The 15467-nt window shown below is 51.0% G+C and overlaps 1 protein-coding gene across 3 annotated transcripts in view; it reads right to left on the bottom strand.

Moving 5' to 3' along the window:
- The window catches only part of CORO2B (coronin 2B), a 134421-nt gene extending 122785 nt beyond the window's left edge, over positions 1 to 11636 (bottom strand). The window contains exon 1 of one of the 3 annotated variants that reach the window (XM_075896844.2): positions 11431 to 11636. Coding sequence is in view for 1 of the 3 variants with exons in the window: in XM_075896843.2 (XP_075752958.2) it covers positions 11431 to 11445 (15 nt within the window). In the remaining 2 variants the exon portion in view is untranslated. Of the gene's footprint in view, positions 1 to 9776; positions 9798 to 11430 lie in introns of those variants that run through there. The other 2 variants (XM_075896843.2, XM_075896845.2) reach the window with 2 other exon arrangements.
- Positions 11637 to 15467: the final 3831 nt, after the last annotated feature.

The following is a 15467-nucleotide window of genomic DNA, read 5'->3' as shown; positions in this document are numbered from 1 at the left end:
CCTTTTGCCTGGCGTGTTTGACTCCTTTGGGTTAACACAAAGTGAGGAAATACTAAAATAGAACTTGGACTTGATTGTTCTTCCTTCGTAAGCTGGGTCATTAGATTAATAAAGGAAGTTCAGGCAAAGCACAGTGTAATGTGAATAACTCGGATTCGAGCCAAAAAGGACCATTGTGATCTGACCTCCTGCAACGACACAGGACAGGGATCTTCCCTGAATTAATTCCTGTTGGAACAAGAGCATTTTTTTTGAGGTAGGGAGGGGGAAGAGACACACAACTTGCTTACAAGTTCTCCCGTGAAGGAGAATCCACTGCAATCTGTGGTAAATTGTTCCTGTTTCCCTTTAATAATGCAGGTTTTCCTATTCTTTTATCATTCCTGTGGCTCTTCCCTAGGGATGTGACAGAGCGGGTCATTGAATAGTCGTGTAACCACATCACATTTGAGCAGTTACACAACTATCGGATAGTCCCTGGGGGTGGGGCTGGCAGCCAGCGTGCTCCCGGCTCCGCTCCCTGTGGAGCCTCCTGCCACTCCACGCTGTTGCTTCTGTTTAAAAACCAGGTCCCCGTGCAGACCGGTTCCTGCCTGCTGCCCCCCCAAGAACCAGCTCCTGCCTGCCCCCTCACTCACCGCTGCCTCTGTGGGAGACAGCAAGGGGCAAGGAGGTGGCTCTGCGGGAGCCGATCCGTGTGGGGAGACAGCTTCCTGCATGCTGACCCCCCCCCACTGCCTCTCTATCACTGCTGCAGTGGGGGGGAGAGGAGAAGCAGATGGCTCCATAGGATCCGCTGCTTGTGGGGAGCCAGCTTATCATGGGTAGGGTTGCCAGGTGTTTTGTTTTCGTCCAGACAGTTCGGTATTCGGGTCCCCCGTCCGGTTAAACAACAAAAACAGAAAATACCGGACATGTGAAATGTCGGGTATTTCCTCTTTCCCTCCGACGGAAGCCCAGCGGGGACAGTTTTCCCCTGCCGCGTCTGGCGGGGGAGGGAGGAGCACAGGGCCATTTAAAGGTGCAGCACCCTTCCCCCCTCTCTCCCCCCACCTCAACCGAATTTTTCCCCTTTTTTGGAGGGGCAGAGAAGGGGGTGTTCAGTGTTTTAACAAAATATCAGCTCCCCCCCACCTTTGCTGCCTCTGATATAGGGGGGGAAAAATGCATGTCGCTGGCAGGATTAACCAATAAACTCTTCCCTGGTGCATCCTCCCCAATCTCTCACCATCCTTCTTGCATGGCTGGCTCCAGAACTGGACACAGGATTCCAGGAGCAGTCACGTGGGTGGCACAGACAGTGGTAATAGACCCCTCCCTCACCAGTCCTTCAAGAGTCCCTTGTTCATACACCAAAGGTCACGTGAGCCCTTTTCATCCAATTATCTAACATGACCCCTAAGTCTTTACTCAGTATTTTGCTTCCTAGGACAGATTCCCCCACCCTCCGCCCCAGCGCCTATGGCCTACGCTCTTTGACATGGGATTTTACACTTGGCCATATTAAAATGCGTATTGCTTGCCCATGCCTGGACTACCAGCCAAGCCAGCAGCCTTGGCTGCAGAGACTTGTGACCACTTCCCCCCTCCCCATCCAATGGTTTGCTCATCCGCAAGCTTTCTTGGTGGTGATTTCATGCTTTCTTGGTCATTGTTTAAAAATGTGACCAGGGCCAAGAATTGATCCCGGGGGGAGAGATTAGACACATGCCTGGTCAATGATGAGTCTCACTTACAATTCGTTTCTGAGACATACTGGTTGATTCACATTTCAGACATTTAACCTGGGCCATATTAAACCTGTAACGTTCTGATTGCCTAGCTGACATCTACACGGCACGTGAATTTCAAAAGAAGCTATTCTACAACAGGTATTCGGAAATAGCTTACTGCAAAATAGCACGTCTACACAACAGGGAAGCCTCAAAATGAGTCCGAGGCAGGCTCCCCTATGGTAGACGCGCTCTCTCGATTTAGAGCCCCAGGAGGCACTGGGGAGGAATAACTTAGCCCCTCACCAGGGCTATGCCAGTTCGAAATAGCAGCAGTGGAGCTTCTGCACACGCCTTATTTCACAATAGCTATTTCAGAAGAGGCGCGATTCCTCGCAGAACGAGGTTTACAGATTTCAGAATAAGCCGCCCGGTATTTCCCAATTATTTCAAAGTGACGGAATGGCTGTGTAGACGCTCGCATCGTTATTTCAGAACAACGGCAAGAAACAGTCTGGTAGCACTTTATGGACTAACAAAACATGTAGATCAGGGTGGGCAAAAGGGGTGGATCCGGCCCGTGGAGGCCCAATTAGGGCCTGGGGGAACGGGGGACCGTCCGAAGCCTTCTCTGTGTGAAGCTTCCTTCACCTTGCCCCGGCCCTGCAAGGAGCCTGCAGCACTTCAAAGTGCCACATGCTCCTTGCAGAGTGGGAGGAGGCTTCCTACGCTCCCTCGCCCCCATGCCCTGATTGGCTTAGGGGTGGGGGAGCGTATCAAGCCTCTTCCAGGGCATGGGTGCCTAGTGAGAAGGGGGGGTGCAAAGGGGCTACCCCACCCCCAAACCAATCATGGTCTGGGATGGGGGTAGCCCCGCCTCTTCCCATTTAGGCCCCGCCCCTTCCGGGGTGTCCCAGGGCTACTTCAAAAAATTTTGAAGTGGCCCTCAGGCAAAAAATGATTGCCCACTCCCGATGTAGATGGTATCTTGAGCTTTCACGGGCACAGCCCACTTCTTCAGATGATCAAATGTGTAGTCTCCAAGGTAGTCTGACAGGTTCTATTATCCATAAATCCATGTTGATCCATTGATCCCAAATCAATTATTCCATTATTTTGCTTGGCATTCAATGTCAGGCTGACAGGTCTATAGTGACAGTATTAATTGTCCAGAGAGCACCTTGGCAAGCTCTTTTGAGATGCTTGGATACAGACCAAATAAACCCTCTGATTTTTTTTCCAAGTCTAATTTAGCAGCTGCTAAACATCTTCTTGAGTTACTGCCAGAATGGAAAGTATTTCATTATCATCTATGAATACATTAACAGCCTTTCTCCCCCAAATTCAAAAGTTATTAATTGAATGTTTCTCCCTTTTCTGCATTATTGACAGTTCTACAATTTCCATCTAGTAATGGACCAATGCTATATTGGTAGAGTTACCATTGTTCTCCCAACTTCTTCTTACCTTACTTAACTCTTCCAGCTATTCATGGCACCTTGTGTCTTTTTGCTTCCCTTATCAGTTTTCTACAGTTCCTAGCTTATAATTTATATTCATTCTTATCAACTTCTCCTTTTTCTCTATTATATAAAAAGCTGCTCTCACTCCCCCACCCTTGGCTATATTTTTAAACACTATATTTTTCTAAAATAAATAAATAGTGAATTATGGATCATTTAGGAAAAAAAAGAGTTCTTAAACAGTTCCCAGTCATTCACTTTGGCCGTGTCTACACTGGCAAGTTATTCCGGAAAATCAGCCGCTTTTCCGGAAAAACTTGCCAGCTGTCTACACTGGCCACTTGAATTTCTAGAAAAGCACTGATGATCTAATGTAAAATCATCAGTGCTTTTCCGGAAAAACTATGCTGCTCCCGTTTGGGCAAAAGTCTTTTTCCGGAAAACTGTTCCGGAAAAGGGCCAGTGTAGACAGCACAGTAGTGTTTTCCGCAAAAAAGCCCCGATCGTGAAAATGATGATCGGGGCTTTTTTGCGGAAAAGTGCGTCTAGATTGGACACGGATGCTTTTCCGGAAAAAGCACGAAAAAGTGTTTTTCCGGAAAAGCGTCCTGCCAATCTAGACGCGCTTTTCCAAAAATGCTTTTAACGGAAAACTTTTCCATTAAAAGCATTTCCGGAAAATCATGCCAGTGTAGATGTAGCCTTTGTGTATTCAAGTCTTCCTCCCACCTTATTTGGCTCAATTGTTCTCATCTTTGTGAAACTATTAGATTACTGGTCTTGACTTTATTTGTTTCTACACAGCCAATATCATCAAGATCTGCACCTCAGAATCCACTAATTTTTAGTTCCACATCAATTTATCTGTCAAGATAAGGTCCACCATAGATGAGATCCTCAGGATGTATGTAAGTCCACAAGGGTATAAATGCCAGGGGCAGTTCCATTTTTTATACGAAGTTCCACTGTACTATTTTTTCCTAGGGAAAGAGCAGAAAGCTAAAAATTAATGGCGGCTTGACCTACCCCCTGTATTGCAAGGTACTTCCTGAATTAACACAGAGGCCGGCAGTTAGCCAAGACAGCATCTGCGAGCTGGATTTGGCCCGCCTAGACATTTGTTCCGGCCCAGGGCAGCTCTGCCACTCCCCCACCCCCAAGCCAATTGAGACCTGGGGACGGGGGAGCACACGAAGTCTCCTCCCCCAGCCAGGGGTGCACGACACCAGAGGGAACCGCCAGCTGTTCAAAACAGCTGGTAGTTCCCTCTAGGCATCATGTGACCCTGGCAGGGCGGGGGGGGGGGGAGGAGGACTTGGCACGCACCCCTGCCCTCAAGCCCTGATTGGCTGGGGGAGTGTGGCTGGGGGAGTGTGCAACATCTCCTCCGCCAAGGGTGCACAGAGGGAACTGTCAACTGTTTTCAAACAGCTGGTGGTTCTCTCTAGCTGCCGTGGGCCCCTGGTAGGGTGGGGGCAGCCCCCTAGCCTAATGCCTCATCCCTCTCCCAGAGCCAGGCTCTCCCAGCGCCCCCAGAGCCAACTCCCTCCCAGCGCCCTGCGCTGCTGCCTCTGCAACAGGGGGCTTCTCGGGAGTGAGACCGGAGCTCACTGGGTGCCGGCCCCACCCCTGGGGATTACAGAACAGTTGAGTAACCGATAAGAACTCACGAGGTTAATCGACTATTCAATTAACCACTATTGAACATCCCTACCTCATGTTAAAAATTTGTGAACACCCACCGCAACCTCCGAAGTCAGAGGAACGCCACTAACGAGTCTCTCCTCTCGGGGTGCGAGGCAGCGTTGAGCGCGCACCGGGCTGCAGGCACTCATGTTGGAGATCCTACCTCACAACCCTGTGGCCCGCTTCCCACCTGCCAGAGACGCACGATGCCGGCTGACCCCGAGCGAAGGCCTCCAACCGACCAGGGCCGCGCCCCCGCCCATGCTGAACTCCTGACAGAATGAGGGGAACAGGGCTCGGTGCTTACGAACATGTCGGAGTTTCTCTGCAGGATTCCTCCCCTCCCCCCACGCAGCCCACGTGCAGGATTTTCTCAGGAGCCCCGACTCAACTTCAACTTCCAAACACCCTTCCCGAGTCCTCGCAAGACGGCTTCTGTTCTTCCTGGCTCGGTGTGCGGGAAGGGGCTCCCTTGAGACGTAATCAACACTGGAATCAACACAGAGGCTATGCTATGGTGTGAGAACACTCCCTCCTCTCCAGATGTGACTCACACCTGTGCAGGGGTAAGGAAAACAGCTTTTTCCAGGGGGACTAACTCCTGGCAGCTTAGCTCTAAGGGCCTGGCTACACTAGGAAATTATTTCAAAATCATAAACTCCCAAAACGACAAAATCAAAATAGCACGTCCCTCTGACAGGGAACTGTGACATGAGGCTGAGGCAGGCTCCCTTAATGCGGACTACCTCGCTACCTCGACTTAGAGCCCCGGAGTGATTCCTTTGAAGGACTCTGGGGAGAAGTTATTTTGAAGAGCAGCAACGGAGCATCCACCCGAACGCTATTTCGAAACAAGTGTTATTCCTCGTGGAAAGCTGGAGTTATTTAAAAAAAAATAACAGGCTTGGAAGTGTGGATGCTCCACTTGTTATTTGGAAATAAGGGGAGTTATTTGGAAATAAGAACATAACAAGGGCCATACTGGGTTGGACCAACGGTCCATCTAGCCCAGTATTCTCTCTGTCAACAGTGGCTAATACCAGATGCCCAAGAGGCAGTGAACACAACAGGGAATCAACACGTGATCCCTCACGTGTCATCCATTTCCAGACAAACAGAGGCTAGGGACATTATCCCTACCCATCCTGGCTAATAGCCATTGATGGACCTAACCTCCATGGATTTATCTAGTTCTTTCTTGAACCCTATTAAAGTCCTGGCCTTCACCACATCCTCTGGCAAGGAGTTCCACAGGTTGACTGTGCGCTGAGTGAAGAAAAGCTTCCTTTGGTTTGTTTTAAACCTGCTGCCTATTCATTTCATTTAGTGACCCCTAGTTCTTATACCGTGGGAATAAATAAATAACTTTTCCTTATTCACTTTTTCCACACCAGTCATGATTTTAGAGACCTCTATCATAAAATAACTTTTTAGTGCAGACCAGGGCTAGGTGTGGATCCCCTTGGTGAGAAGCCACCTCTCTGCACTCTTCCACATCCCATATCTTTCCTACAAGAAGCATGACCGGATCTATAGGACAGCCTTACAGCAGACGCAGAGGGCATGTGTTTTAATGACAGCTACATGCTTCGTATTTACATTAGAAGGCAACACAGGGGGCTAGGGGAGGAGAGAATGTGAGTTTACAGTGGATTTCCTGTCTGAAATGTTAGCTTGGTCTTTGTGTGTTGCTTTTTTTTTTTTTAATAAAAGAGTGCTTTTGAAAACAAACACTAGAATCGTGATCCTGCATCGTGCCGCGATGCTACATGTTATTTATGGTCTAGCTCAGAGGTGTGCAGACAGTACTGATGCATACTGATCTTAGACTGATGGATTTGGCACACCGCATGGGTAAAATCCAACTACTTGCAAGAGCTGGGCAAATCATTGATTTCTTGTTTTTCAGTTCAATGGCAGTACTGAAAAGAAATGGTTGGGATTGGGAACTGGGTTTTTTTTTTGGCGGGGAGGAAGGGGGAGCAAGCTGAAAAGTCAAAAGATTCATTTTGGGACAAACACTGTTCTGGTTTCGAGCTTTTAAAAAAATTGAAAAGTAGAACTGAAGTTCTGTGTGAAAGTCATTAAAGAGACAAGTTTTGTTTTGAAAAGTGTCAGTACAAAACACTTCATGCTTTTTAGGGTATTTTTTGAACCCCAAAGCAATCGTGACAAAGATCAACACGAAAGGCACAAAATGTTTTGGTCAACCCACATCTGCATATTTGGAGGAAAAAATTTCAACTGAAAAATTTTGCCTAGTTTCTTCTCCAAACACAACTTCTGCGGGTAGATTACTGCCCCTGGATGTGCCTGCTCGTGGAAGCTTCAAGCGCAGAGTTCCTGCCCACCAATCTGCATGGAAAGTTCTAGAACTTAGCAATGGGCTTAAACTGCACCAATGGGAGGTTTAGGTTGGACATTAGGAAGAAGTTCCTACCTGGCAAGGCGGTGAAACACTGGAATAAATTGCCCAGGGAGGTTGTGGAATCCCCATCTCTGGAGATATTGAAGAGCAGGTTAGATAAATGTCTATCAGGGATGATCTAGACAGTACTGGGTCCTGCCATGAGGGCAGGGGACTGGACTTGATGACCTCTCGAGGTCCCTTCCAGTCCTAGTGTTCTATGATTCTATGTGCAGATCTGACAGCAGGTTCAGGGCTGTCGATGGGAATTTTACTGTATTATAGCCCCTGATGTTACAGGGACCCGACATATGGAAAGGGGAGGACAACAACAACAACTCATAGAATAGAATCCTAGAACACTAGACCTGGCAGGACCCTCGAGAGGTCATCAAGTCCCATCCCCTGCCCTCACGGCAGGACCAAGCACTGTCTAGATCATCCTTGATAGATGTTTATTTCCAGTGATGTCGATTTCACAGACTCCCTAGGCAACTTATTCCAGTGTAACCACCCTGTAGGAAGTTTTTCCCAATGTCCAACCTAAACCTCCCTTGCTGCAATTTAAGCCCCTTGCTTCTTGTTTATCCTCAGAGGCCAATGTGAACAATTTTTCTTCCTCCTCCTCCTCACACTCTTTTAGATACCTGAAACCTGCTATCGTGTCCCCTCTCAGGCTACGTCTACACTGCAGGCTTCTTTCCCAAGAAGCTTTTCGCAGAAAATCTCTTCCACAAAGATTTCTTGCAGAAGAGCGCATCCACGCTGCAAAAGCGCAAGAGGGCGTCCAGATTACATGAATGCTCTCTCACAAGAAAGCTCTGATGGCTATTCACAGAATAGGCACCAGAGCACCTGTGGTTTTTTTCGATTAGTGCTTTCTGTGCAAAAAACCCCATTGCCTGTCCACATATACCTTTTTGCACAATCACTCTTGTGCAAAAAGGTGTTATTCCTCCTAGAAAGAGAAATACCTACACCGCAAAAGCCCTCTCATCTGTCGATTCACTGTAAATTTACTTGCGCAAAAATGTGCTTGAGGTGTGGATGCGCTGCAGGTTTTTGCAGCAAAACGGCCAGTTTTGTGTAAAAACCCTGTAGCGTAAACGTAGCCTCAGTCTTCTCATTTCTAAAGTACTTTACTTCTAGTTTACCATTTTTTCCAATAGAAATAAACAAAAGGAGTGCTCCATCTACAGGCCCAAAAGTTTGTTTTCTGTAACTATGAGGAACACGCATACACCAAGGCCTTCCCTCAGCCCAGGTATGATTCAATCTGTTCTGCTAACTGCAAGCAGGCAAAACCATTATCCGAGGCTCCCCAGAAAGAGTCTTTGGCTTATAAATGGTGATATTTTCAGAAATAAGTTTGGAGTTCTTGTTATTTAACTTCTAGGTTCGTCTTTTCAAGCTTTGTTCCACTGCCCTGAGGGCTAGACATGGCTCTTTTTTTTTTTTCCCCCAAATGAAAGCTAAGAACCTCACATATCCATCCAACTCCAGGAACAGACTGTAAGAATCACACTGAGACTCACAAGAAAGTCACGTGAGAGCTGGCAACACTCTGCAAGAGCTTAGAATAGCTGGTTCTCTCAGGCTAGGTCTACACTAGAGTCTTGTATTGGAAAAAGCTACGCAAAGTGCGCTCTGCAATTAGCGTAGCTTTTTCCGATGGATTTTTCGGAAGAGGCTTTTCCACCATTTGGCTCCATTTACAAGGGGCCAAAAGGTGGAAAAGCCTCCTCTTTCGGAGGAGCCTTTATTCCCCGTGAAATGAGAAATACAGGGTTCCCCAAAAGAGCACATCTGCCCTTCCATTTGAAAAAAAAAAAAAAAAAGCAGAAGAACAGACACAATCCCTGAACCCCGTAGTGTAGACATAGCCTCAGCAGATAACTCCCCTGTTACGTATGGGGAAGTGGCTTAGCTCAGTGTTTCTCCACTTTTTTTTTAATATATAAAGTACCCCTTTTTTATATATATATATAAGTACCCCCAGTACCTACAGTTTTCAGATACAACATTTTTTTTCTACCATTGCAACATATTTGTTTAAACATCTTAATCATAGCCGGGCAGGTGATGAAATTTTGGGGTATAAAAAGTACTAAAATAATAAAGTGCTGTAAAACGTAAAACAAAAATTCTTTCTCCAAGTTTCAGTTGTGTTGACATACACCCCCCCCCCCGACTTTTCTTAAGTACCCCTAAAAGTATTCGTACCACTAGTTGAGAAACACTGGCTTAGCCTGTCCAGCGTAATGCACCCAGGCCCGCAGCTGGGCCAGTCTCCAGTTTAGAGTGCAAGCTTTTAGGGACAGGCAAGCTGCATTCCTGCCAAACACCAAGGAGCCCGCACTGAAAGCCAGGCAAGGCTATCACCTGTATAGGAGTCACCCTGCCTCATTCCCATCGCTTCAGTTCCAGCGGCTGGAAAACAGCAGCAGCCTCCAGGAAGCTCGGGTGCTCCCCGGGCCTTCCGTTCATTCAGAGCCACGCTCCACTCACCTGCTTCGCACCGACACAGCAAGGGGTGACCCCGTGGCGTGGCCTCTGACCCCTGCCACACCCCCGCGTGGAGCCAGCTCGTTCCTCCACGGCTGAACCAACGCTGATCTGAACTCTGAGCCTGCTGCTTCCTTCCTCCCTAGAGCCTCTGGCTTCCCGGCAGTTCAGAACTCAAGTTAACGCAGCCTGATGGGGCAGTTACTCCTCACCCCTTAATGCAGCCTGGTCATAAATCCCAGCACACTAGAACTGGAAGGGACCTCGCAAGATCATCCACTCCAGTCCCCTGCCTTCAGGGCAGGACCAAGCACCATCTGGATCATCCCTGACAGATGCCTACGGAGTGGCAGTCTCTACATTCACTGTGTGTCCAGATTTTCCAGTCACCGGGGAACACCCTGAACAGTTCTGCTCTATTGCAGCGTTGTGATTAACGGAGCACAAACCAGCACCGTGGCACAAGACACGCCAGGAAACCGTGCTGTACCATTCCAACCGGCAACGCTCCGTAGAGAAACCGCGTTACCGTGCCGCTTGCTTTCCCGTGTGCTTCCTTCCTCCCCGACTACCAAAGGTCATTCCCCTGGCGTACTTGATACTTCTGGCTTTTGGGTAGTGGCTAAGACTTTTCCCCACCCAGGAGTTCAGGTTCTTTGGCCAGTCGGGCATCCGCACGGCTAACCCGACAGATCAAAGGCGAGGCGCGCCCTGGGCCTTGAAGGGAAGTCGGCCGCCAATCTGGGCAAGGCATGGGAGTTCATTTGTCGAGTCATGGCCGTGGAGGACAGAGCCACCTGGGCTAGCCATGCAAAAGCTGATTTGGCACAAAGCAGCCGCATCGGCGAGATCTTTTCCCTTGAATCCTCCTTCCACACACTCAGGCCTACGGATTTCCTCCCGCCCAGCCCACGGGGGTCGGAGTGGGAAACAAAAGTACTGAGATCGAAGACAGCGCACTTATGTCCCCCACCGATCTGAGGGGTACGCAAGCCAGCCTGGCCCCGTGGGAAACCAGCGACCCCGCTTTCCGGCCAAAGGCAGCTCCGTTCCCTGGATTGCAAAGCACGGGCACTGCAGAAAATTAACCTCCGGCGTGGGGCACGGCCCGGCTTTTCCCCGTGGAAGGGGCTTGCTGTATCCGGGTGCCCTGTGACATCACACAGGGGTTCTGACCCAACAGCCCGTTGCCACGGCCCATTTCCTACTCCCGGCCCTCCCCGGCTTCCCCTCCCACAACCTGGTGGCCACCTGTAGACAACCGCTGAGCCAAGCAAGCCGGCTGGGCCAGGACTGGCGAAGGGGGGAGCCCTGGAGGGAACAGGCAGCACCCCACAACGGGGGGGGGGCATGGCTCTCTCTCCTAGCCACACACAGAAGCATCTCCAGGGACCCCCCCCCCCACTTTAGGAGGCCAGCAGGAGCCTCCAAACTCCCTGCCAGCGCGCCAAGGGTTAAAACTGCAGCATGCACGAGGCGGGGGGGGGGCGTTTCGGGGGGCCCGTGGGAAGCTTCCCCCCACCCCCTGCCAGAGGGGCAGCCCCCCCCCGTGCATCAGCAGCCCCCCCCCCCGGTGCATCAGCAGCCCCCCCCCCCCGGTGCATCAGCAGCCCTGCCCCAGCCGGGCCCCCAGGGGAGAAGCCAGGCAGCGCCCTACCTTGGTGACAGTCATGCAGGCTCCCCGGGGGCGGCGGGGTGCAAGCGGGCAGCGCAGCCGGGCAGCGGCGGCTGCTCTCCAGCGAGGCTGCTGCGGGCTTGGGGGGTTTCCCTCCCCCTGCAGAGCGATCGGCGTCAGTGGTTCCAGGAGGAGCGAGGGACCCACCCACCCTCCGCTGCCTCCTCCTCCTGCAAGCGGATCGCGCTGCCCGGCCGGCGGCTGCAGTGATGTCAGCCCGCGCATCTCCAATGGATGAGCCTCGCTCTGCAGGCGGCAGGAGGGGAGCAGCCAAGGGGACTGGAGTGGGGGGCAGCCCAGGAGGGAACTGGCTGCCAGGCCGCCGGGAGGAGAAAGGGCCATTTCTCTCCCCTGGGGGAGCACAGACTCCCCCCGACAGGAGAGAGCAGCACACCTGCTGAGTCTATGAAAGGGCGGAGCCCCCCCAGGCCCACGCCGGGGTCTCTAGGAGGGGACACGCCGCAGGAATAGCCCGTGGAAGGGGGATGCAGGCCCACGCCGCAGGAATAGCCCGTGGAAGGGGGATGCAGGCCCACGCCGCAGGAATAGCCCGTGGAAGGGGGATGCAGGCCCACGCCGCAGGAATAGCCCGTGGAAGGGGGATGCAGGCCCACGCCGCAGGAATAGCCCGTGGAAGGGGGATGCAGGCCCACGCCGCAGGAATAGCCCGTGGAGGGGGGATGCAGGCCCACGCCGCAGGAATAGCCCGTGGAAGGGGGATGCAGGCCCACGCCGCAGGAATAGCCCGTGGAAGGGGGATGCAGGCCCACGCCGCAGGAATAGCCCGTGGAAGGGGGATGCAGGCCCACGCCGCAGGAATAGCCCATGGAGGGGGGATGCAGGCCCACGCCGCAGGAATAGCCCGTGGAAGGGGGATGCAGGCCCACGCCGCAGGAATAGCCCGTGGAAGGGGGATGCAGGCCCACGCCGCAGGAATAGCCCGTGGAAGGGGGATGCAGGCCCACGCCGCAGGAATAGCCCGTGGAAGGGGGATGCAGGCCCACGCCGCAGGAATAGCCCGTGGAAGGGGGATGCAGGCCCACGCCGCAGGAATAGCCCGTGGAAGGGGGATGCAGGCCCACGCCGCAGACAGGCGACGTGGAGTCGCAGAAAGTCAGGGCACTGTCATGCTATCTGTTGCCCAGGGGGTTGTATTGGGAGGGTCTGTGCGCAGGCTGGGAAGGATTGCGTTGGTACCGGGTGAAGGTCGCTCGCCCCTCGCTAAGGAATATGGCCACGGGGTTCCTAACCAGAGCCGGATTAAGGCATGGGCTAGCTGGGCAGCTGCCCGGGGCACCAACCTATGGGGGGAGCTTGATGGCAGCTGTAAGGGGTGCACAGCGCCCGCCTCCCGGATTGTGGGCTGCAGCAGCTCCCAGTGGCCACCCTGCAGCGGCCACCCGGGGCGGGGGCCACGTTAACCCCTCCAGCGCCGGCCAGCAGCTCCCTTCCCCCCACGGCTGCGTGGCCCTGCACGGCCATGCTCGGCCCGCCTCAGGCAGCCCCAGGCTGCGTGCCAGCAGCAGTAGCCAGGCTGGACCGGGCCAGGCACGTGCATCCTGCTGCCGCAAGCTCCGCGCGCCCTTCCCCCAATCTGAGATGCAATTAAACTGTCTGTCCAGGGCGCCGGCCTAATCTACTATCATTAAACCCCTCCCCCCCACAAGCAGCCCTGTGGCACTTTAAGAGACTAGCTAATAAGCCACCTGTGCAAACCACAGAAGCAGGTGAGAAAGTGATTGCAGGGCAGGAGGAGGAAGGGGGACTAAATAGCTCAGGATAAAAACCCACCTGGCTAACGATCCATGTGCATTTCTGATTCAGCTCAGGCCTGGGGTAATCTTGAGTGTAGAGTGGTCTAGTAAGAGGAGCAGATGTGTTAGCAGGCCTGTTAGTGAAAGGAATTAGGCGGGTGATCTGTGAGGAAGGTTAAACGTGGGGGCTGATATCTGTTTGTTTAAAAGGCATTTGTGTTGGTGTTTGCTCTGCTCCAGCAATGGACTGTGGGTATTTCAGTAGCCAGAGCCTGGCCTGTTCCCAATACAGTCTCATGTGTGATACCCTCTGGAACAGCTTTGTAAAATTGTAAGTGCGTCAGGATTGTAAAACCTGCACCGAAAAGCCTGGTGTGACATTGGGGCCATTCCCTTTTCCCCACCACTGCGGGGTTGTATATTTATGCCGTATATTCTGTTGTGTTTTCTCCAAGCTGATCTTAAATGCCTCCGCCAGTAGAAACCCAAACTCCAGAGTTTGGTAAAAATCAATTTTTTCATAATGCCACTGTGAGCCCAGTGCAAAGGTACAACAAAAGCAAACAGGGTTTGTTTGAAGATGGAATTATGATGTCTCGCTATTAGCTTCGGAAGGAGGGCTGTCTTGAACAGTGCCCTGTGCTTAAGTAGGGAGAGTCCCCATTTATATCCCTTTTTTCTAAAAATAATCTTCCACTTCAGTCCTGTCCTCTAGTTTCTCTCATGTTTCCAACAGAACCGGAGACTTTTCTTCAGAACACGGTGTGTATGGTTTTATAAGAAATTATGGTTGCCCTGCAAGGTGCCCTATAATGTTTCCATTTCTGTGTGGAATAAATTTTGTTACATGCACCCAGAGATGGGCACCACCAGTAGAAACACCTGCTGCTGTGAGTGCTTTGCTAATCAGCAGAGCAGCATTTGAATTTCTCCTGGGAGGCTGCCCAAGCACTCAGCTTCCATGCTATCCCTCCTTATTCATTCAGATTCCCCCTTTGATTCCTGGCTTGCATTGGGGTTATTCATGTGAGCAAGAACTCGCCGGATCGAGTTCTGTATGTGGCTTCGTGACTCCTAGGAGGGCTCTTCCCTCAAATTCTAGATGGCAGGCACAGCCCTTACCAATGGCAGCAAACAGGACCTTACTGATGTCTGACTTCTCTGAGGAAGGATTGTCTTGGGGAAAAGGCTTAGGAGGATCAGTGTCTGTAAGAAGAATTCAATTGCCCCTTCCCCTCGGCAGGGAAAAAGCTCTGATCCCAGTCTTGTGAGGAGATGCTAAGCAGAGTGTCTTCTCGTTTCCCTCCTGTTCACTTCCTCTGTATCGGCCGCTGTTGGCAGACAAGATACCGGGCTAGATGGACCTTTGGTCTGACCCAGCCTGGCCGCTCTTATGTTCACCAACATCAACCATGTGACCCTGTGCAAACAGCATCGGCGTGACATGGAGGGGAATGGGGCTAGCTTCCACCTTTGCTTCAGCTGCTAGAACTCACAGGTCAATTTGGCTGAAGTTTATCAGAGTCTCACCTTTTTTTAAAAAAAAAATCCAAGTCATTTGCTCAGAGAAACTCCCCACCCCTCCAAGAAGGCACAGGACTGTAAAGACTGCCACAGCAAACTTTGAAAAAGGAGGCAAAGTCCTGTGTATAATTACATAACATTAACACTAAGCAAAACAGGCAGGGTTTTTGCTCTGGGCATGTTGACAACTGTGTCTGGACTGGACTGGCATACCCACCCTAGCGAGGAACATAAACACCACACTCTGATTTAGCTAATGCAGCTCAACACATTTTTAATTTGGCACATCTGTAGTCACACCAGAGGGTAAAACTTCAGTGACCACTTTCATGCCAAAAGGAATAAATCTGAGGAAATCCAGAGTCTGATCATAGCTTGATACTTGTCTGTGCAAAACAATGATTTAGGATGATTATCCCATTTTACAGATGAGTAAATTGTGACACAAGGGTACAGAAGAAGACCCAGGAATATAATTCATGTAATTTATATTAGGAATCATTACAAAGGGATAGAGATTAAGACAGACACTATCTTATTGCCTCTATATAAATCTATGGTACGCCCACATCTTGAATACTGCATACGGATGTGGTCACCTCATCTCAGAAAAGATATATTGGCATTGGAAAAGGTTCAGAAAAGAGCAACAAAAATGTGTAGGAGTCTGGAATGGGTGCCATATGATGAGAGATTAAAAAGACTGGGACTTTTCAGTTTAGAAAAGAGGAGACTAAGGGG

Source organism: Pelodiscus sinensis, chromosome 14, assembly GCF_052426305.1.
Source record: "Pelodiscus sinensis isolate ZL-2025 chromosome 14, ASM5242630v1, whole genome shotgun sequence".
Lineage (NCBI taxonomy): Eukaryota > Metazoa > Chordata > Testudines > Trionychidae > Pelodiscus > Pelodiscus sinensis.
The sequence above is the reverse complement of the archived record's forward strand: the minus strand, read 5'-3'. Positions and strand labels throughout refer to the sequence as shown.